The sequence below is a fragment of the Pongo pygmaeus genome, chromosome 18, assembly GCF_028885625.2.
Source record: "Pongo pygmaeus isolate AG05252 chromosome 18, NHGRI_mPonPyg2-v2.0_pri, whole genome shotgun sequence".
Taxonomy (NCBI): Eukaryota; Metazoa; Chordata; class Mammalia; order Primates; family Hominidae; genus Pongo; species Pongo pygmaeus.
In genome coordinates this window covers 80695909-80717483 of record NC_072391.2, presented here as the reverse complement: position 1 = coordinate 80717483, position 21575 = coordinate 80695909, and the positions used below count along the sequence as shown (strand labels likewise).

Genomic DNA, 21575 nt, shown 5'->3' with positions numbered 1-21575 from the left:
GAAACTCATCTTCCTAAAGATCTGGTATCATCTGCACCTCCCAGCTCAAACAGCACCAATGGTGTTTATCTGCTCTTTGGGTGAGGGCAACACCCCTTGTCTAACCGGCGGGCTTTCCCCAGTCCTGATCCACAGTAAGTCATCTGCTTCATCCATCAAACTTTTTTTTGTTTGTTTTTTGGGACGGAGTCTAGCTCTTGTCACCCAGGCTGGAGTGCAGTGGCGTGATCTCAGCTCACTGCAACATCTGCCTCCCAGGTTCAAGCAAATCTCCTGCCTCTGCCTCCTGAGTAGCTGGGATTAGAAGCACCTGCCACCACGCCTGGCTAATTTTTGCATTTTTAGTAGAGATGGGGTTTCACCATGTTGACTAGGCTGGTCTCGAACTCCTGGCTTCAGGTGATCCATCTGCCATGCCCTCCCAAAGTGCTGGAATTGCAGGCATGAGCCACTGCGTCTGGCCCAAACCAAAAAAAAAAAAAAAGTTACTATCAGGTTTTTTTTTTTTTTTTTTTAAGACAGGGGTGAGCAGTGGTGGTGATAAGTTTATTTAAATCATTTCCTTACTTCTTAACCCCTTCAATGCAGGTACATGACCATTAGGTGGCAGTAAAGTATCACTCTAGGGAACCAAATCAATGGTTCAGCTGAACACTTGAGATAGAGGTAAACGTGGTCCCCAGCTTTTATTTTATTATAAAGATATAACTTTTAAAAAAACTCCAAAAGGATGAGCTTAAAGACTTTGGATTTGTTACATGTACTCCTTAATAAAGCCATCATGGAATTCATTCCTGTTGCCCAGGAGTTCCTTTCCCAGTCATTTCTCCATGTTGTAGCAGACTAGATAATTGGAGTCTACTGAACTTGTTTAAATTAATTACAGGGAAGACTTTCCTATCTGGAGCTCGTTCCTTTGATTACCACCAGAAAGAGAGGAGACGGAGAAATGAACACAAAATAGCCCCAGAGTTTAATGGTACCAAATCCCTGTGTGGTTTTTCTTCCATTGTTCAGCAGAATGGACTTCTGTACCCTGCTAATTTTAATTTTCTGTCCTTTCTTCTCCTCTTTGCAGCTGGAAATAATTTACATTATTTTATAAAACTGGAGGCACAAAACTCTAACACTGCGTGGTGGAAACCGATCTCATTAAGCAACTTCCTTTTTAAAAAAGCCTCAGCTGACCATCTATGCCTAAGGGCATATTTCTAAATCTAGTGAAGGTACTTTCTAATTTTTTCTTTTTCTTTTTTTTTTTTTTTTGAGACAGTCTCACTCTGTCGCCCAGGCTGGAGTGCAGTGGCATGATCTCCGCTCACCGCAACCTCTGCCTGCGGGGTTCAAGCAATTCTCTTGCCTCAGCCTCCCAAATAGCTGGGATTACAGGCACGCACCACCATGCCCAGAAAATTTCTGTATTTTTGGTAGAGATGGGGTTTCACCACGTTGGCCAGGCTGGTCTTGAACTCCTGACCTCCTGTAATCTGCCCCCCCACCTCAGCCTCCCAAAGTGCTGGGATTACAGACCTGACCAACAGCACCTGGCCTTCCTCATGTTTTTCTATACCCAATAAAAAAGTTTGACAGGGGAGGGATGGGGATAATGCTTTGGAAATCTTTTAGTTGCCTTTTTGCGTCAAGAGGCACAAAGATCCCTGAACTGTCTGTTGTTTGGGGTGGTTTGTAGGAATCATCTTCCTCCTACTTTAATATCTCCCCAAGTACCTACTTGAGGAAGACTGGGAACTCTGAGTTTTATTTCCAAGCTAAACACTTCTCCCCCTACCTTAGGACAAGTTTTAAATGCTTATCAGATCTTCTAACTGAAGTTTGGAAATCTCAGCTATTCCAGTTTTACTTAGCCAAGTGATGAAAACATCTATTCAGAATTCTAAAAGCAAAAAAGGTGGAGAAAGGAAAAACATGATGGTCTTTATCGCTAACAAAATGTGCGGAGAGAAATTAAAGCCAAGTGTGAAAGTTCCTTGCTATCTTCTGGTTGCGCCTTTGTGGAATACTAATGCAGCTGTGGGAGGCTATCGGTTCAGAATCCTGGCTTCCTCCACCCTGCAGCCAGGTGATAAAGCCCCTCCTTAATGACCCAGAAGTCTGAGGAAATTGAGGCCAAGTGTGAACACAGCAGGATCTGATTTTCTAGGCCAGAAATTCATTTTAGGGAAAACTTAGGAAGCCTTTGTGAAATAACTTTTCTTCTTTTGCAGAAGAATGATTTGGGTAGGTGAAAATGATGCAAACCTTTTATAAATTAGGTACTTAACCTCTCGCAGCCTCAGTTTCCTCAGCTGAAAAATGGGAAAACTATTACTCAACTGTCAGTGTTTAGTAGTCATTAAATGAGAGAGTAGGAGCTGGCATGGAAGGAGGTCACACCTGTGAGTTTATTCAGACTCCACTGCCGTAGAAAATATCAAAAATTAAGAATATAGATAATCCCTGAGAGGCAAAGTCTTAATTAACTAGCATGGCCTCATTTGAAAAAAATCCCAGCCCTGTGGTTGCTGAATATAGATAAACAATGCCATCATTTCTTAAGAGCTTTAAGTTCCTACCTGCAACGTGGGAACAGAGGCATTTTGGTCCATTTTTGGAGTCTTCCTTGAACTCCCTCTTCATCAGAGGAAAGTGCTGATTTGCTGATTTGGGGAACTGCTTGCACTGTGGACTTCTACCTCCATCTCTAGGGACTCAGGCTTCTAACTGCTACAGACACTTTAAAAGCAGCTAATATTGGTTGGAATTTTATACCTTCAGGCAAAACTAACCATGAGAATATTTTCATTTAGAACAGAATATTATGAATGAAATAAATTAACTTGGGAGACAGAGATTTAAGCTGGTTTCAGCACACTGCCCCACAAAGATCTGCGATGCTGCTCAAAACACTATACTCCAGCTCACCAGTTACTATTATTAAAAACAGCATCACCGGAGGGACATGAGCAATGATGACCCTGAAAATTCCTTGGGCACTATGACTGGCTCTTCACAAGAGAGGACATCGTTCTGGTGCTCAGTGACTGGGTTGTAAAGCCTGGTTCTGCCACTCATCAGTTGGGTGTCCTTGAGCACATTACTCAACCTCTGGGTCAAGATTTTAAAAAATCTTTCCAGGTGATTCTAACGTATAGCAAAATTTAAGAAGTATTTCCTAGGGCAAGTTCCTTACCATGTTTAAACCTCAGTTTCAATATCTTTAAAATGAGAAAATCACAGCATGTACTTCATGTGATGGTGCTGAAGATTAAATAAGATAATGAACACTCAGGGCTTAAGTGCTTAATATATCTGTTACCTAGCAAGGGTTCAATCAATGTAAGCCTCTACCATCGTCGTCGTCATCATCATCATCATCATCATCATTATTGTTGTCATCATTATCATTATCATCATTGTCATCACTGTTGCCATCATCACCATCACCATCATCATCTTTGTCACATCAGCAGCCACATCTTCATTGTTGCTATTGGTATCTTCACCATCATCAACCTCACTATTGTCATCTTTGCCATGATGATCATCATACTCATCATCAGCCCATCATCATCACCATGATCATCACCATCACCTTCACCACCGTCTTTCCCATCATCATCATAATCAACACCATCACCTGACTCTATAGGAGGTACCATTGATTTTTTTTTTTTATAAAGGGTTTTGCTCTGTTGCCCAGGCTGGAGTGCAGTGGTGCAATCTTGGTTCACTGCAGTCTCAACCTCCTGGGCTCAAATGATCCTCCCACCTCAGCCTCCTGAGTAGCTGGGACTACAGGCACATGCCACAAAGCCTGGCTTGCTCTCGCTCTCTCTCTCTCCATATATGTATATATGTCTCGCTCTCTCTCTCACACATATATACACATACACACATATATGTACACACACATATATACACATATATACACACATATATACACATACACACACACACACACACATATATATATATATATATATATACTTTTTTTTTTTGGTAGGGACTTCTCACTCTGTTGCCCAGGCTGGCCTCAAATTCCCAGGCTCAAGTGGTCCTCCTGCCTCAGCCTGCCAAAGTGCTGGGATTACAGGTGTGAACCACCAGCCCAGTCTGACACTGATTCCTTTAGGAAGACTCTTGAGTGCTCTGTACTCAACATGATAATCTTGAATTCCTGGTTCTGCTTTTAATCCTTCAGAAAAAGTGAGGGGCTAGTAACCTGTAAAAATTCTCTAAACATTTTGAATTCTATTTAAGTCAAAAATGTATAAATCAAACCTTTTCGTAACATTCAACACGCATTGAGAATGTGCTCCTAATGATGGTCCTGTCTGTGGGTGCAGTGCTGCAAACCCACTCCTTAGATTCTTTCACTCACACCCGAACACCTGTTGTGGAAGGGGCTCCCAACCTCTTTCTCAGAGGCGTGGCCTCCCCAGGGGTGAAGCAGCAAAAACGCAGCTAGAACTCCATCCACCATTCTAAGCATCACTGTAGGAGTAAGTCACCCACCCTATCACATTCTCAGCTTCGAATAAATTCCTTTCTGCGTTTGGCATGGAAGGTGATAAGTATTTTCTGAGCTATTTTTCAGTTGCAAACTTCAGTCTCCTGAGATGAAATATGCAGATTGAGGCCTGAACAGCTGTAGCACTGCAGAGTGCCTGGTATTTTGGTGGGCTTTATTTTAAAGTCTTTGACAGTTCAATCTCACTAAATAATTCAGCTGTTTAGGAAAAGCCATATGATCTTAAAATAAGTCCCTGAAGGTCAAGCATATAAGGTGAAATTTTATTTTTCAGTAAATAACAGCATTTGACAAAATAACAGAAATGTCCCTTATAGTATCTCTTTCTTTACATCTTTGAATGAAATTACCAAGTGCACATCACTGGATGTTCATTTATAAACATTTTACATCTTCTCCATGCCTTTCTGGCAGAGTATTAAGGTAATATTCTGATATCACTGTTCCCAATGAAGTTAGAGATTCTAAAGAACAATTTCAAAATGCAGCCCTAACTTGGGATGTCACTGATCATTTGGAAAGTCGTTTGTTACATCTAGTCCAGAAAAATATAAGCTTCTTGTCATAGAAAGGCTGAAGTATTGACTATAAATCTATAAAGAAAAAGAAAAAAAAATTGCAATGTGAAAGTTTTCCAGGTCAAAACTGGATCTCTCTCACCCATCACTGGGTTCTCCAAGGTGACATGCAATTCAGGAGAAAAGCATCAGCATCCAGAAAGATACTGGCCAAGGATGTCTTTGTGTTCTTTAATGATGGGTCTTTGGCTGAATCACTAGACTGGTAGCTTTGGAATAGCTGCTCATGGAGGTGGGAGGCAGGATGTGGAGGTCCTTGGATAAATCTCATCTAGACTCACATAGAATCCTGTACTCGTCAAGGCTGATGGGATACTGAAGTTCATTTACCTCAAATACCTTCTTGTCTCATTTTACGGATGAGGCATCTGAGGCCCAGGGAGAATAAATTATGGGTGCCCATTAAGGCACTTAATTAATAATAAAGCCAGAGCTAAGATGCAGGTGGCATTGGAGCATGGTGATAACCATGCTTCCCATCAGAGTTGGCCTATGTGTTCCTCCAGTCTGACTGCAAGTACAGGCATGGCCATTTTGCTTGTGGACAAAAAAGACTCTGTCATCTCATTCCCAGCTCTTATGGTGTGACCTGGGCCAAATCATTCAAACCCTCTCAATCCCAGCCTCCTTATAGATAAAGCCCTCTTAATAACCCCTACCTCATAGGGATGTTGTATCAATGAACTTCTATATTAAAAAACATCCTGAACAAAGCCTCGTATACACATTCATGAATTCATGCCCTCTGATGCCCTGAAACATTTCCTTTTGGAGTAGAGGGTAGGGTCCAGAGCTGAATCATCATCACATTTACTCATAGGGCTCCACCAGGTACTCTCTCACTTCCCAGACACCGTTTCTATCTGGGTTCAAGGAAATGCAGTCATTTCACTGTCACAGAGCTAACTGACATCTTGTTGGCAGCTGTGAGTCATAAACCGTATCAGGAAAAGCAGGAGCTGGGCTTCTCGCAGCTTGCAAAAGCTGCCCAACTGTAAGGAACGGCATGCAAAAAAATATTGTAGAGAAACTTTTTTCATTTATCACAAAAACTGTTAATGTTCCTTTTTGAAAATTAAGAAAATATCATTGACCAAAAATTGGGAAAATTAAAACCATCCCTAATTCTACCACTCACGGAAAGTCACTGTTAATATTTGGTAGGAACGTAAGTTTTACATACATTTAACATAGATATAGATTAAGCTGATGTTCTAGAGCTTGCATTTTGCCAATTGTAAATGTATCATGTTTTCCCCAAGTAAATGAATTGTCATCTTTCAAATGGATATACAGTATTCCATCACTCATATTATTTCATTACCAGAGTGGTACTCAAAGTATTGAACAACAGGTAGAGATTGAGTGCCAACTAATGACAGTCTAGAGGAGTCTCTGGAAGACCCATCCACAGTCAACCAGATGACTACTGACCCTGGCTGTGCCGTAATTTAATTATTTTCTTATTCAAAACATTTCATTTTTATGTTTAAATTTTTCTGCTGTCGTAAACATCTCTCTGATGAAAGAACAGATAATAAAATCTTGACAAGCATCCTTAAGTATATTAGAAAGTTGGTTTCCTAGAACTGCAGTGGTTGTGTTCAGGGATGAACACAGGTTTGGGACACTGTTGGAGGGGAAGCTCTCCAGGATGTCTACCCTCCAGGTAGGTCACAGTCATGAGTTCATGTTTTTTTCCCTTGGCAAACACTCCAAACAATTAAGAAAGGACAGGTAGTAATTCTAGAAGGGCACCAGGATTAATCCCTCCCCTTGCTTTTTTTTTTTTGAGACGAAGTCTCACTCTGCTGCCCAGGCTGGGGTGCGGTGGCTCAGTCTCCACTCACTGTAGCCTCCACCTCCCAGGTTCAAGCAATTCTCCTGCCTCAGCCTCCTGAGTAGATGGGACTACAGGTGTGCACCACTACGCCCAGTTAATTTTTGTATTTTTAGTAGAGACAGGGTTTCGCCATGTTGGCCAGGCTGTTCTCAAACTCCTGACATCAACACAACTGATCTGCCTGCCTCCGCCTCCTGAAGTGCTGGGACTACAGGCATGAGCCACCATGCCTGGCTATCTTGACTTTGACCTGCCACGTTTGCCGAGACCCCTCCTCCCCATGACTGATTGAGTCCCCATTCCACAGTGTTGGGGGCACAAGGCTGGAGGAGTCTTCTGGGATCTGGCCCCCACTTGGAGCTCTCCACTCTGCACTAACTAAATATTTGGGTGTGGACAAGCCACTTCATCTGTCCTGGTCAGTGCTGATTTTCCTATATGTAAAGGAGGCAACTGGGCCAGATGAATAACCAAACTCCTTTCTGTGTCCTAAGCCTGTCTACAACTCTGTGACCCACATCTAATGCTGCCACATTTAAATGATAAAAGCTTTACTTCACTTTTTGAACTTCCTCTCCCTTCTTCTCCATCCCCAACAAGCCATTCTCCATCTTTACTGAGACCGAGCAAACTTTTAAAAATGTAAATCATCCAATGACTTATTTATTTCAGATGTCATTTAAAATGAAAGCCAGCCTCCCTACCCTGGCCTGCATAGACACTGTGGGTCCACCCTCTACCACATCAGCCCTACTCTCTCCTTTGAGCCTATCTTATTTTCTTTTTTACATTTGACACCCAAGTTACTAAGTTTTGTTGACCTACATAGAATTTTTTTACATAGAATTTGGACTTTGTTAGAGAAGGGACACCAAGGATTGACAGTACTCTACTCACTAAATATATGAATAAATATGATGGGGAAAAGAAAAGTAGCCACTGACCTCCAGGAGCTGGCCTGGGACATTAATTAGATGTTGGTGTTCTCCTGTCAAACATGATTTCGGAGAACACCAACATCAGATAACGACACTCTATGATCACAGTAAATCAGACCATAAACAAGACCACTCCATAATTATGCGTGAACATAGACAGACCTGAACATTGCTGAAGCCATCCCCTTTCCTGGCTAAAACAATAGCTGCTTCTTTGCCAGTTACGGCTGTAGCCTCACCCTAGGTTGTCCTACCTACAGATGAGATTTAGCACTGGTCATAGAACTACCCATGCTTCCCAATAGCATCTAATTCAGAGAAATGGTTCACTTTTGTGACCCTTCCCCCAAAGCAGCTAATAATGCAAGCCCAAATTATATGTCTTTTCTTAACACACTCTTACTAAGATATCCCATAGTTCCCTATAGTATATTCTCTCTCATTGCAATAAGCAATCAACCCAACTTGTTAATTACAGATGTGTTCCTGGTGCTCTTTGGCTGAAGGGCAATAGCAGTGGGAAAATAACAATAAATAGTATTAATAGCTTCTTTTTCATGAGTAATTGCTATGTAAATTGCTTGGGTTAATTGCTATGTGCCAGACACTGTTCTTTCCAATAAAACATTAGAATATAGGTATTACTATTATTACTCTGATTTTAAAGTTGAAGAAAGTGAGGTTCAGACTGGAGAAGTAACTTTCCAAGATCACATAGCTATTGGAAGAAGCTGCAGTTTAAACCCACATTTTCCTGACTTCAAATCTTGTATATTTTCTCATTATTATAGTGTTTCTTTTTTTTCTCCCTTTCCTTTAAAAACTATGTCAGGTGCTCTAAGCTAGTGATGAGGATATGCATGATAAATGTGCTGCCTCTAATAATTCCTCCATTTGAAATGATTAACATTCCCAATAGTTATTGTAGGTTTTCAATCCTCTGTGAATATCTGCAGTTTAGATTTTTCTGTTCTTTCAATGTCGCTGCTGCATAGACTTTCTGGCACAGTCTCGAACGTAGAAAATATGTTCAACATCAGAAGAAATATTGTCAGACAACCATTCTGTCATTTGGGGGATTATAATTGTGAAATGGAGGAAACATTTAAAAACACGGATTTGTGGGAAAGAACGTACTATATACAGGCCCTGGTGTAAGAGAGCTGAATAGCTCTTGGTATTTTATATTATTGCTTTTTAAATAATGACTCCTATCCATTGTCCTTAAAATACGACTAATGAAAGACTGAATTTAGCACTTGTACTAGAAATGAAGACTCCAGGTATTTGGTCGACTTAGAACGTTATGAAGAGACAACTGTGACCGGGCCCTGCCCTAGGTGCTATTGTCTGTGCCATCTCAAATGCATTCCTTTCACATACTTCAATTCCTAAATCAACCCACAGGAAGGTAAGTCAGCAATATAGACCTGGTGCCGTTAGGTTTAGGCAACACTGGGGAGCTTCAATTCCCTTCTGCCCTGTGATCCAAAATGTCCATGAGCTGCAAATGATTCCTGCAGTTGGGGTGAAGGAGCATGGTGAATACCGAAGACCAAATATTCCAGTTTCATCTGACTCCAGAATAGCTTTGCAGACAAGTCCTCCAGGCTCTCCTGTAGGCAGTTTGATACAAGAATCTAGGGTCTGCGATTTAGATGCACGCTGCTTCTTAAGCCATCAAAGGGGTTTTGAGCAGGACAGTGGCATGATCAGGTGTCTGCTTGAGAGTCCACTCTAGCACAGGGGAGAGTAGGGAGACTGGTGAGGGGTGGATGGCTGAAGCAGAGAGGATAGAAGCGTGCACATGGGAATGGCCAGGAGGATGGATGGAGGGAAGCAGATGGAAGAGATCTTGAGGAAGCAGAAGGAAGAGAGTTGGGCGATAACTGGCCATCTTGGAGTGACATGGAACAAATAATCTTTATTTGCTTTTTCTCCTAAGTTGAATTCCACATTAATTTCTACCCTTTGGCCAAACTATTATCGATCAGTGCATATTATATCAAGTGGATCTGGGGTTCATGGGAAAAGGGCAGTCAAGAATGTTATTTTTTTTCTGACTTTGGCTGCATATTATGTGAAGACTTTATTTATTTTTTTAATTTTTTAAATTTTTTTGAGACGGAGTCTTGCTCTGTCTCCCAGGCTGGAGTGCAGTGGCATGATCTTGGCTCACTGCAACCTCTGCCTCCTGGGTTCAAGTGATTCTCCTGCCTCAGCCTCCCGAGTAGCTGGGACTACAGGCATGTCCCACCACACCGAGCTAATATTTTGTATTTTCAGTAGAGACGGGGTTTCACTGTGTTAGCCAGGATGGTCTCGATCTCCTGATCTCAGGTGATCCACCTGCCTCGACCTCCCAAAGTGCTGGGATTACAGGCATTAGCCACCGTACCCAGCCAGCCTTTATCTTATTAATCAAATATGTACATTATTAAGCTGAATACGTTCCCTGTTCTAAACGCTTTATGGACATTAATTCATTTCATATTTATTACATTTCTATGAGGTAAGGACTATCACTATCCCATCTAACAAAGGAGGAAACTGAGACACAGAGAGGTCAAGTAACTCACCCAAGGTCACACAGCTGATAAATGACAGTCACCTTCTGGATTCTGTGCTTTTAACCATTATACACCATGGCCTCTCCTGGGAGGCTGATGTCAGAATCAAATCCATAAGAACTCCAGCCTACTACTGGGAAAAAAAAACCCCAAAAACGCAAACAAAAGAGTACCAGGCATGCCTCAAGGACAGCCAAGAGAAAGTTAGTTATATTGTTTTGACTTTGATTTAATTTGTTCTCAAGCACCACAATCAAGAAACAGTTTCACCATCCCAGTCTCTTACATTAAAAAAAATGGTGGTGACTTTCTGATGGAGACTCTGATGGAGTTTTATAGATAACTACTTTAGGCCTGTTTATCCATAAAGAGCCCTACCAATAGCATGTGATGATTTATCTCTATGGATTAAATGTCACAACTGAGCTGTGGTCTAAACCATACATTCACAGCAGACCTTGAAAACCTCTGCAAGGTCTCCCAGCCACAGGCACCAAAGTTGGCCAAAGGTTTCCAACTTTTCTTTTTACTATCAGAAAACTGGGATTACACATGGAACATATTACTTGGCACATCACAGCTGGATAAGCATTTAAAGGCACAAAGTTCTTTCAAAGAGGAAGCAAACTTTATGAGTTCAGGGAAGTCTAACAGATTCATTCTCAGATTAACAACCTCATACTGCTTTGAAGAAAGCATTAAGGTGTCCATGGCATGAAGACAACACAGTACTTGGGTAATTATTCATTGTTTGATTTTTTTTTTACATTCAGGGTCTCACTCTGTCACCCAGGCTTGAGGAAGTGGTACCATCATAACTCACTTCAGCCCTGAACTCTCAGGCTCAAGTGATCCTCCCTCTCCAGCCTCCAGAGAGAGTATGTTTTTTTAAAAAAGACAACTACTTCAGAATAAATATGACATAAGCATTATTATAAGTTCCAATATGAAGAAACATATGCAGCGAAATTGCCCCAGAATGAAACAACCAATGAAATGGAATTTAGATCAAGAGTCATTTGTTGCATTGTTCCTTATAGTTTTTATTTGGCAACACCTTCTTTGGCAGTTTCTAGAGCAGGGCATTTCCGCCTTGCCGCTGGTGACATTTGGAAGCAAATCATTCTTTGTGACAGAGGCTGCCCTTTGTCCTGCAGGATACGAAGCAGCATTCCTGTCCTTGACCTGCGAGATGCCACTAGCATCCCTGAGTCATGACAACCCTCCAGACTTTGTCAAATGTATCCTTGGGGATCATGGACAAACTCTCAGTAGCTTTTTAAATTGAAGAATTAAAAATGTAAGACATTCATGCCCCATACTGAGTGGCTACTATGTACCAGGCCTGGTGTTAGCCACACAATTCCTCTCTTCACACAGCGCAGTCTGCAATACAATGAGCGAGACAGACAGCCAACCAGAGAAAGCAGGAAATGCAGAAGGACAACTCTGGTGAACACGCAGAGAAGGAGTAACAGAGTGGCTTGGCCTCTCCTAGGGACACAGCAAAGATTTATCAGAGGAAGAGACAGCCGAGCTGAAGCTGGAGGCTGAGCAACAGTCATCTGGACTTAGATGTGAGGTACAGGGAAAAGCACCTTACACAGAGAGAACAGTATGAACAAAGACCCTGAGATCAGGTAGAGAGCACGTGGCATGTTCAGGGAGGCCAGGGCGGACTACAGTGGGAGTGGGAGAGTGGAATGAGACAGAGTGAAGAGAGGCAGCAGGGCTGGACCACATCAGAGTTAGATGTTGCTTTGGGGCAACGGGGAGCCACAGAAGGCTTTGAAGGGGATGACATGATTCCAGTGTTTGGGAAAAAGATCATTTTGCCTACACCGTTAAAAATATGTCAAACAGGGGGCCAGGCATGGTGGCTCACTCCTGTAATCCCAGCCCTTTGGGAGGCTGAGACAGGTGGATCACCTGAAGTCAGGAGTTTGAGACAAGCCTGGCCAACAAGGTGAATCCCCGTCTCCGCTAAAAATACAATTAGCCGGACATGGTAGCAGGCTCCTGCAATCCCAGCTACTCGGGTGTCTGAGGCAGGAGAATCACTTGAAATGGGGAGATGGAGGTTGCAGTAAGCCGAGATTGTGCCGTTGCACTTCAGCCTGAGAGAAAAACAAGAGTGAAACTCTCTCGATATCTCTCTCTCTCTCTCAATTCCAAATCCTATGTTCCTTCATATATTTATATATTTATATAAATAAAACCCCTATTTTATATATAAATAATACATTTATTTATATAATATATAATAAAATACATTTATTTATATAATATATAATAAAATACATTTATTTATATAATATATAATAAAATATATTATATATAAATAAAATATGTATTTATATATTTGTATTTATTTTTATATTTATTTATATATATAAATAAAACAGGGGCTTATTTTAAATACACACATATATATATATATATTTTAAATAGGTGCAGGTATGCCAGGTATGAGGCTGTTGAAAGAGTCCAAGAGAGAAATTGGGGCATATCCTTGGTTAGGGTGACAGCAGAGGAACCAAAGACAAAACAACAGATTGCAAACATTGAGCGGTGACATCGGCAGGGCTGGGACATGGATTGGCTCTAAGAGAGGGATAAGAGGAAGGGCTATGTACATGATTACTAATCGGTATCTCACTGTGGCACACTGGATGGATCTGTTTTTTCTTTTTTTAATTTAGTTTGAGATGGAGGGAGTGGAGGAGGGACTCTAAGTTAGATTTTTCGCATGCGAACTTGAATCATTGGCACTTCGGTGGGCATGGGAAAGTGGAATGAGATGGGGTGAAGAGAGGTGGCAGGGCTGGACCACACCAGAGGTAGACACTGCTTTATATTTCAGAGGCAACTGGGGATATGACCCTTGAGGAAGTCATCTTGCATGTCATCTCTATCACACAAATGGGGAAGTAGGTTCAGAGCCAAGGCTATCCAGCCAGTGGATGGAGCAGGTAGGACTAGAACGCAGGTCTCACAATTCCAAACCCTATGTTCCTCCCATGTTGTACCATGACCTGGCCCTGATGGGGTCCATCTTGAACCTGCAGCAGAGTTCGTTTAGATGCTGGATAATTCTCATTAACCTGAGCGGCAAGGTGGGACCTCAGCTTAGGTACATAGAAGACTGGGCTATTAACAATGCCTCTTCAAATTACTTTGGACAATTTATTCTGCACTGGACTAATGAGCCTTGTACTGCACTTCTGGGAAACCTCACACCTTGTAAAATAAAGTCCATCAGATAATGTTCTGCATATTAACCTTGCTAGAAAGGAAAGAAAAATAAGCAATAGAAAAGACTGATTCCCCCCCAAAGCAAAGGAAATAGTTTCCAATGAGTCACTAAGCATAATTCATATTTTTAGATTAAGAGTGTGCTTGGCACTGAGGAAAAAAAATCATTACCAACTCTTACCAACACCATGATGCCAAGTAATAAAGGCATTTAAACACTCTTATCTGCTGCATGGTTCTCGCATAAACAAGTGTAATGTGACATGACAGTAGCTAATGGTACATTCAAGGAATCTACATCAGCCTGTTTGCCACATTTGTCATCAGGTCCACACAACTGAACTTGAGACCGCTCCCCTTTCTTTCCTGCTGGGGTAATGAATCTTCTGGTGGTTGCACTCCTGAGTCAGTAGGAGAAACCATCCTCATCCCCAAGCTCACAAAAATGAACGTGAAAACTTCTTGCAGTACAGGCAGTGAGGCCAGCTGCCTTTCGTAAAACTAGTAGGTGCACGAAGGAAACAACGATGCTCTTTACATTGGGTCATTGTGGTTTGTCTGCTGGTCATGCATTTTCCCAGTAATGAATGATAGCCCACGTTCACATAAATGCTGAATTAGAAGTCACGAAGCTTTTTTGTTTTTCATTTTTTTGCCAACTCATTGGAACTACTCAACAAGCCTCAATGGGAAGGCAGAGGCAGTCTTATTTCCCTCATTTTACAGTTGAGGAAATTGAAGCTATGAGATGTTGGGTAAGCAAATAGTCATGGACTAATTCACACAAGAGCCAGGACGAGAACTCAGGGCAACCCCTTCCTGGTCCCAACACTCTACCAGTAAGTTCCAGGAAGATGGGGACTTGGTCTGCCTAATCTAGTATCTGGCATGTAGTAGGTGCTCAATAAACACCTGCTGATGGCTTGTCTGTGCCTCTCATTCCCCAGAAGCATGACATAGTAAAAGAGCAAAGGGAGCCGGAAAGTTCTACCCCTGTTCAGTAGGAGACCTCCTGCAATGGCATGGATAAGTAATACTCCTTAGCCCATGGCTTCTGTTTTGTAAAGTGAAAGTAATTCTTATCAGCCCTAATCGTGAAGAAGAAACATAAGGGTCATGTCAAACAGGACCATGCAAGTTTTCTTTGAACACTACACATTTATGGTGTTGTGGTGATTTTTAAATCGAGGAAAATATTCCCAGAAACCTGTTTGCACTTCTTGATCAGGGATGCTCTGAGGCTGTGTGCAAGATGCATCTCAGAGACCCAGCTGCCTCTGTCATGCAACTCTGCCTTCTAGAATTTTCTTGGAGCCCTTTGGGGAAGCTCATGGCATCTGCATGACCCTGAGAGTCAGCTACACCTTTCTCCACCCAGAGTGAAGTGACATGTGGTGGCCCCAGTCCCAGGCCAGCACTATTCTCGACTTCAGGCTAAAAGCTTTTCTTAAAGCTCGATTTTCACCCACTCCATTTACCGCAGCTGTGGTCAGGAGAGGAGGGGATCCTTGCCACTGTTCTCCATGCCCCAGAAGAACATCTCAAGTGTGGAAGTAGACATAGGTCCCCCCTCTGCCTTTTGCTAGACTTCCACTTGAAGCCTACTTCTGAGCCTGGCCTCAGTTTCCTCATCTGTGATAAGGGAATATCAGCTACCATTGGGGTAGATCATAGGATGACATGGTATGAGTTCTGTGCCTGGCACAGCACTAGTAGGAGCTACTGCAGCTACTGATACTCCGTGTATGGATCCATGGTGTCCCAGCAGCTCATGTTGATAATTCATTTCTCTTATTCAAAATGCATGATGACCTTGTGGATAAAAGATTCCCATGTCACAGGGAATCTGAAATTTCCAGCTGTGCAACTGGCAATATACCACAATCTGACCACTCTCAACAGCAACCCTGCCTCCACTGAAGTCCAAGCCACTATCCCCTTGGGTATGGGTGATTGCAGAAGCCTCCTACCTGGTTTCTCTGTTTCTCCCCTTCCTCCTTCTCCAGTCTATCCCTCAGCAAAGTGGCCAGAAGGATCCATTAAAACATGAGTTAGATAACTCCTTCCTCTGTTCAAAATCTAACAATGGCCCTATATGTCACTGCATAAATTCAAAGTTCACGTAATGATGGATATGGTTTGGATCTGTGTCCCCACCCAAATCTCACATTAAATTGTAATCCCCAGTGTTGGAAGTGGGGCCTGGCAGTAGGTGATTGGATCATGGGGGTGAATTCTCGTGAATGGTTTAACACCATCCCCTTGGTGCTATCCTCATGATAGTGAGTTCTCATGAGACCTGGTTGTTTGAAAGTGTGTGGGGCTTCCCCTCTTGCTCTCTTTTGCCCCTGCTCCCACCATGTGAGACACCTCACTCCTCCTTTTTCTTCGTGCATGATTGAAAGCTTCCTGAGGCCTCCCCAGAAAATGCCAGCATTGTGTTTCCTGTACAGCCTGCAGAACTGTGAGCCAATTAAGCCTTTTTTTGTTTGTTTGTTTGTTTATAAATTACCCATCCTCAGGTAGTTCTTTATAGCCATGCAAGAACAGACTGATACAATGACCTACAAAGACCTCCATGATTTGTACAATGACTTCTGCTCTGTTACCTCTCTGCCATCATCTCCTGCTTGCATGAATGAATGAAATACATGATAAGGAGATAGGACCAAGATTGTAAAAGAACTCTAAGCTATGGTTGTCTCCTCAACACAGCCAGCTATGCAACAATTATAAGAAGTGGCGTGTAGATTAAAGTAGACAAGAAAGCATAATAAACTTTTTAAAAAATCTGGAATGTGGAAGAGGAACCATTAAGTAGAGACAGGACTACTGGGTGGAACTATAGGAATAATTTCAGACCCTCGTTGAGAAATAACTTTCTTAAAATTTCAACCTACCAACAGTGGAATGATCTCTTTCATGAGAGTGTAAATTCTTTACCATTGAAAATGCTCAAGCAGAGACTTGGAAATTCTATGGCTAACAGACAGAAAAGCAGGATTTCAAAAATAAGAATAAAGATTTGATGAAATCACATTTAATTTCGCTTTCAATTCAGGGAGCCTATTATTTGTAATGTTAAAGAATAAACTGGAAATAAATAAGAGTCAACTACTTTAGCTCCCAACAATTAGGCTGTTCGGCAGGAAATCAGGTTTTTCATTTATTTATTTTCCTTATGCCCTGTTTTCTCTCTTTGGAGTCCTCTTCAATGCTGTGTGGGAGTATGTGTGTGTATTTCTCCATTGTCTTTTAGTGTATAGTTAATCTTCATGCAACAAATATGATCACTGTAAATTAAAGTAATCAAACTGCAAAAGAGAGTGCATGTCAGGAAACATTTAGGCTGGTTCCACATCTTGCCAATTGTGAGTAGTGCTGTGGTGAACACAAGAGCCCTAATACGTCCTCAAGATCCTGATATCAATTCTTTTAAATACCCAGAAGTGAAATTGCTGGATCACATGGTAGCTCTATTTTTAATTTTTTGAGGAAACTCCATAGTGTTTCCCATAGTGTCTGTAGCAGATCAACTTACATGAGGTACCTAAAACAGTCCAATTTATATACTCAAAGAGGGGAATGGTGGCTGCCAGGGGCTGAAGGGAGGGGAAATGAGGAATTAATAATCAATGGGCATCAATTTTCAGTCAGGCAAGCTGAATTAGCTCTAGATAGCTTCTGGCAAGGTGAATAAGCTCCAGATAGCTTGTGTACACAATAATGGATTGTCTACTCAAAAATATTTGTTAAGAGGGTAGAGCTCATGTTAAGTGTTCTTACCACAATAAAATAAAATAAAAATGCGGCTCATGTCATAGTGGAATATTATAAAGGTATTTTACAAAAGGGCCTGTGCTTGCCAAGTTACAGAAGCAGAGCACAAGTTCTAAGGAAAGATTAGCCAAAACTGGTCACCTTCCCCTCAGCATTCTGAGGGGCAGATGGGACAGAGCAGAGTGTGGGCTCTGAGGCCATTGTCATGATGGAAAGGTAGCTGATGGTCAATCGTGACTGAGGAAAAGGGAATTACTCCAATAGCCAAATGACACCTTAGGTTGTTTGGCTGGAAACCAGGTAATTTATTTTTATTTCCCTCAAGCTTCGTTTTCTCTCTTTTGTGTCACTTTCAATGCTGTGTGAGTGTGTGTGTGTGTGTGTGTGTTTCTTCATTGTCTTTTAGTGTATACGTAATGTTCATGCAACAAATATAATCACAGGAAGTCTCTGAGCCTGGCATAGGGGATATGATAATGAATAAAATCCAGACTGAAGGTTCTAACCCTTTCCTTAAAGATTGGTCATCAAAGGGGAGGTTTGCATATTAAAGGACAGGTTTGCAAAAGTCCCCTGTACCTCATGAGGAAATCAGGTGGTTGAGATTGGTCAAAGAGCGTCCTGCTCTGGACCAATCTTAGAAAATGGGCCTCTCTTGTCATAAATGGGATAGCAGTCTGTGTCACAACACACAAAAGGACCTTCTCGTAAATGCAATGGCTTGTTCACATCCAGTCTTATAGAGAGTGTTAAGTCATAGCTGACCCCAGACTGCAATATCCTCTCCCACTGCCAAATGCACATGAATTAATGCCATCTTTCAAAGGATAAGGCTTTCCTCTTTCTTCCTTTGGTAACTGTCTTATCAAGACAAGAAGAGAAGATATTTCCCCCTAGGAAATGGATGAGAGAAGATATTTGTGCCCCTTGACAGGGAAAGTCATGGCCGAACAAACCCCTAGAGCTGGTTATTAAAGATAAATGTAATGGATTGGCCCAGGGCAATGGTTATTTTAACAAATAAACCAAGAATAGTGGCTGAATGCATTGGAAGATGGGGAGATTTGAAACAACCAATTTCGCAAGAAAACAACAGAATTCATGCACCAAATAGATTTTCCCTAAAACATAAACAAATAAGTATGTGTAGCTTATTCCATAAATGAACAAACGCAAGAAGAGAATGGCAAACAGATACAGAATCTCATCCATCCCCTTGTCTTACAGAATAATTTCTAGTATATCTACTTATTTCTCATTCATTCAGCATCTCTCATCCTCTCTACATGCCAAGCACCAAAATTCTGATTTCCTGGGCTCGCACTTATTACCATGGCTTGTTCACGGAGTTATTTAACAAAACATCACAAGTTATGAAAAGTTATTGTTACCTCCATGCCACGAAGCACTTTTTTCAAAAACAGAATCCTATTCTCTAACTTGACAACACAATTAAAAAAGAATCTTGTCAATGGAAAAACAAACAAATCCAAAATCAACTCAGGAAAATATTGGAGTAAAAAAAAAAAGAATCTAACCATGGAGGTCAAACTAATTAGGGACTTGTAGTATGTTTTCAATGTTTTTAAAAACAAAAAACATATTTCTTGAGCTAGTTCACTGTTTTTGCTGCCTGCTGTTTTTCCTGTGTTTCTCAGTCATTGAATCCCCCTCGGGTCCCATGGAAGGTCACATGAAGCCCAATAATAAAACTAATTTTGCCCCTCCCATAATAAACACGAGCAGTCAAAATGTGCCATTTCCCCCTATTCAAATGCTACTGCTAGCCAGTGGAGTTTTCGCCCCAACCTTATGAACATAAATGACCCTCTCTGTGTCATCTACAAAGGGGAAATATACCACAGACCAATTCCCTTAAAATTTTAATTTGAGCCGGTGGAACTGACCAGAGGGTCAGCTACAGATCACCCAGGCTTTTCTGTCGCCATTCACAAGTGAGGTGACATGGAGCAGCCAAAGCTGTCAGCAGTTCTGCCTTTGACTGGGTCCAAGGAACATCTTCACGGCCCTGAAAGGAGTCACAGGAATGTAATTGTTAATACTATTAGGGGAACAGAAGCGCACATTGTTACAAGTGGCCCCTTGTCAACTCTGTGGTTGGTTCTTGATGTGCTGGGAAAAAGAATGGTGGAGCAGGACAGCAGACCATAGGTGCAGAGATGCTTAGTAGCACCAGGCCTGCTGAGAGTGGAGGAGAATCCTGAAGGCACAAGGCACCATAATCACTGCACTCCCTTGCTGTGTTATCTAGTGGTGCTGGCATTTTATATGAGTCTCTTGCAGCTGCAGTAACAAACTGTACCATCTTAGTGACTTAAAACAACTCTGATGATTTATAGTTTTAGAGGTCAGAAGTTTGAGACGAGTCTCATGGGGGTTAAGTTAAGGTGTCAGTGGGGCTGTTTCCTTCAGGAGGCTCCAGAAGAGAATTCATTGCTTGCCTTTTCCAGCTTCTTGAGGCTACCACATTCCTTGGTTCAGGGCTGCATCACTTTAACTGCTGTCCCCATTGCCACATCTCTTTCTCTGACCCTCCTATATCCCTCTTATAAGGACACTTGTGATTCTATTGGGTCTATCCAGATAGTCAATAATACTGTCTCCATCTCAAGATCCTTAACTGAATCACATCTGGAAGGTTTCTTTGACCATGTAAGAAACATATTTAGGCCGGGCAAGGTGGCTCACGCCTGTAATCCCAGCACTTTGGGAGGCCGAGGCAGGTGGATCACCAGGTCAGAAGATCAAGGCCACAGTGAAACCCCGTCTCTACCCAAAATACAAAACATTAGCCAGGCGAGGTGGCGGGCGTCTGTAGTCCCAGCTACTCGGGAGGCTGAGGCAGGAGAATGGCGTGAACCTGGGAGGCGGAGCTTGCAGTGAGCCGAGATCACGCCACTGCACTCCAGCCTAGGCGACAGAGCGAGCGAGACTCCATCTTCAAAAAAAAAAAAAAGAGAAAGAAACATATTTATAGATTCTGGGAATTAGGACAAAGTCATATTTGGGGGGCCATTACTGTGATCACCACACACCTTAAAAGCAAGAGGGAAGAAAACAGATGGGTCATGTTAATAAGAAGTTTAAGTTTGGTAGGACAAGTGGGAGGGGCACATAGTCACTAAGGGCTTAGGGAGAATGAAGACAATCATTCAGCATCTCTCATTCTATCTACACGCCAGGCACCATGTAGGCAGACTGTGATGTAGGCTGGTGCACAGCAGTCCATGTTGGATTCCCCTCTTCCAGTCCATGTTGGATTCCCCTCTTCCAGTCCATGTTGGATTCCCCTCTTCCAGTCCATGTTGGATTTCCCTCTTCCAGTCCATGTTGGATTTCCCTCTTCCAGTCCATGCTGGATTTCCCTCTTCCAGTCCATGTTGGATTTCCCTCTTCTAGACTGTTCAGTCCAGGAGGCTGGAAAACTGGCAAAAAGGTAAGCATGTGAGTGTGTGTGTGTGTGTGTGTGTGTGTGTGATTGTTTCCATGGGAGGGAAAATTGGGAGAAACAAAAGGTTATGGTTCAGGAGGAGATTTATGGTGGGAAATATTGGAATTAGAGTAGTTGGCATATTAGCAAGGATTAGAGTGCGGTCTTATGGGTTGGCTTCTCAAGTGAGGAGGAGAGAAACATTATTGGAATAATGAAAATCAAGAAGCTGACCCTTCAAATCAGATGCAGAAATCACTCAAATGCTGAAAGGGGACAGGAAAACTGAACTAGAATCTGGAGCCCTAGAATCTCAATGCATTAGGGTGGAAACCCAGAGGCTGGGAGGAGTGAACATAGTGTGATTACTCAGATGGCATGAGCTTCAGAGAAGGAGTGGATGAAAGAGGGTGATAGAAGGAAGGTTCTTCCAAAGGGTGCCTGGGAATATTGATTTCTCCTCTTAGCTTTGAAATATTGGAGTTAAGAAGATGGGAGGATGGGACAAAGGACCAACTCCACTTAAAAAGAAAAAACAATTTTCCCTATTGCATTTCTAATTTAATTTACTATATATCTCATTTTAATTTTAATTTTATTTTCATTCTCCCCAATAGAATGTAAGCTTA

General features: G+C 42.0%; 1 protein-coding gene across 3 annotated transcripts in view; it reads right to left on the bottom strand.

The window, feature by feature from the left end:
* CDH13 (cadherin 13) overlaps positions 1–21575 on the bottom strand; it is a 1176109-nt gene that overhangs the window by 348080 nt on the left and 806454 nt on the right. The window contains exon 7 of one of the 3 annotated variants that reach the window (XM_054453277.2): positions 19366–20941. The exons of the other annotated variants lie outside the window; for them this stretch is intronic. Coding sequence (XP_054309252.1) covers positions 20688–20941 — 254 coding nt within the window. The 3' untranslated portion in view covers positions 19366–20687. Of the gene's footprint in view, positions 1–19365; positions 20942–21575 lie in introns of those variants that run through there. 3 annotated transcript variants of the gene reach the window in all.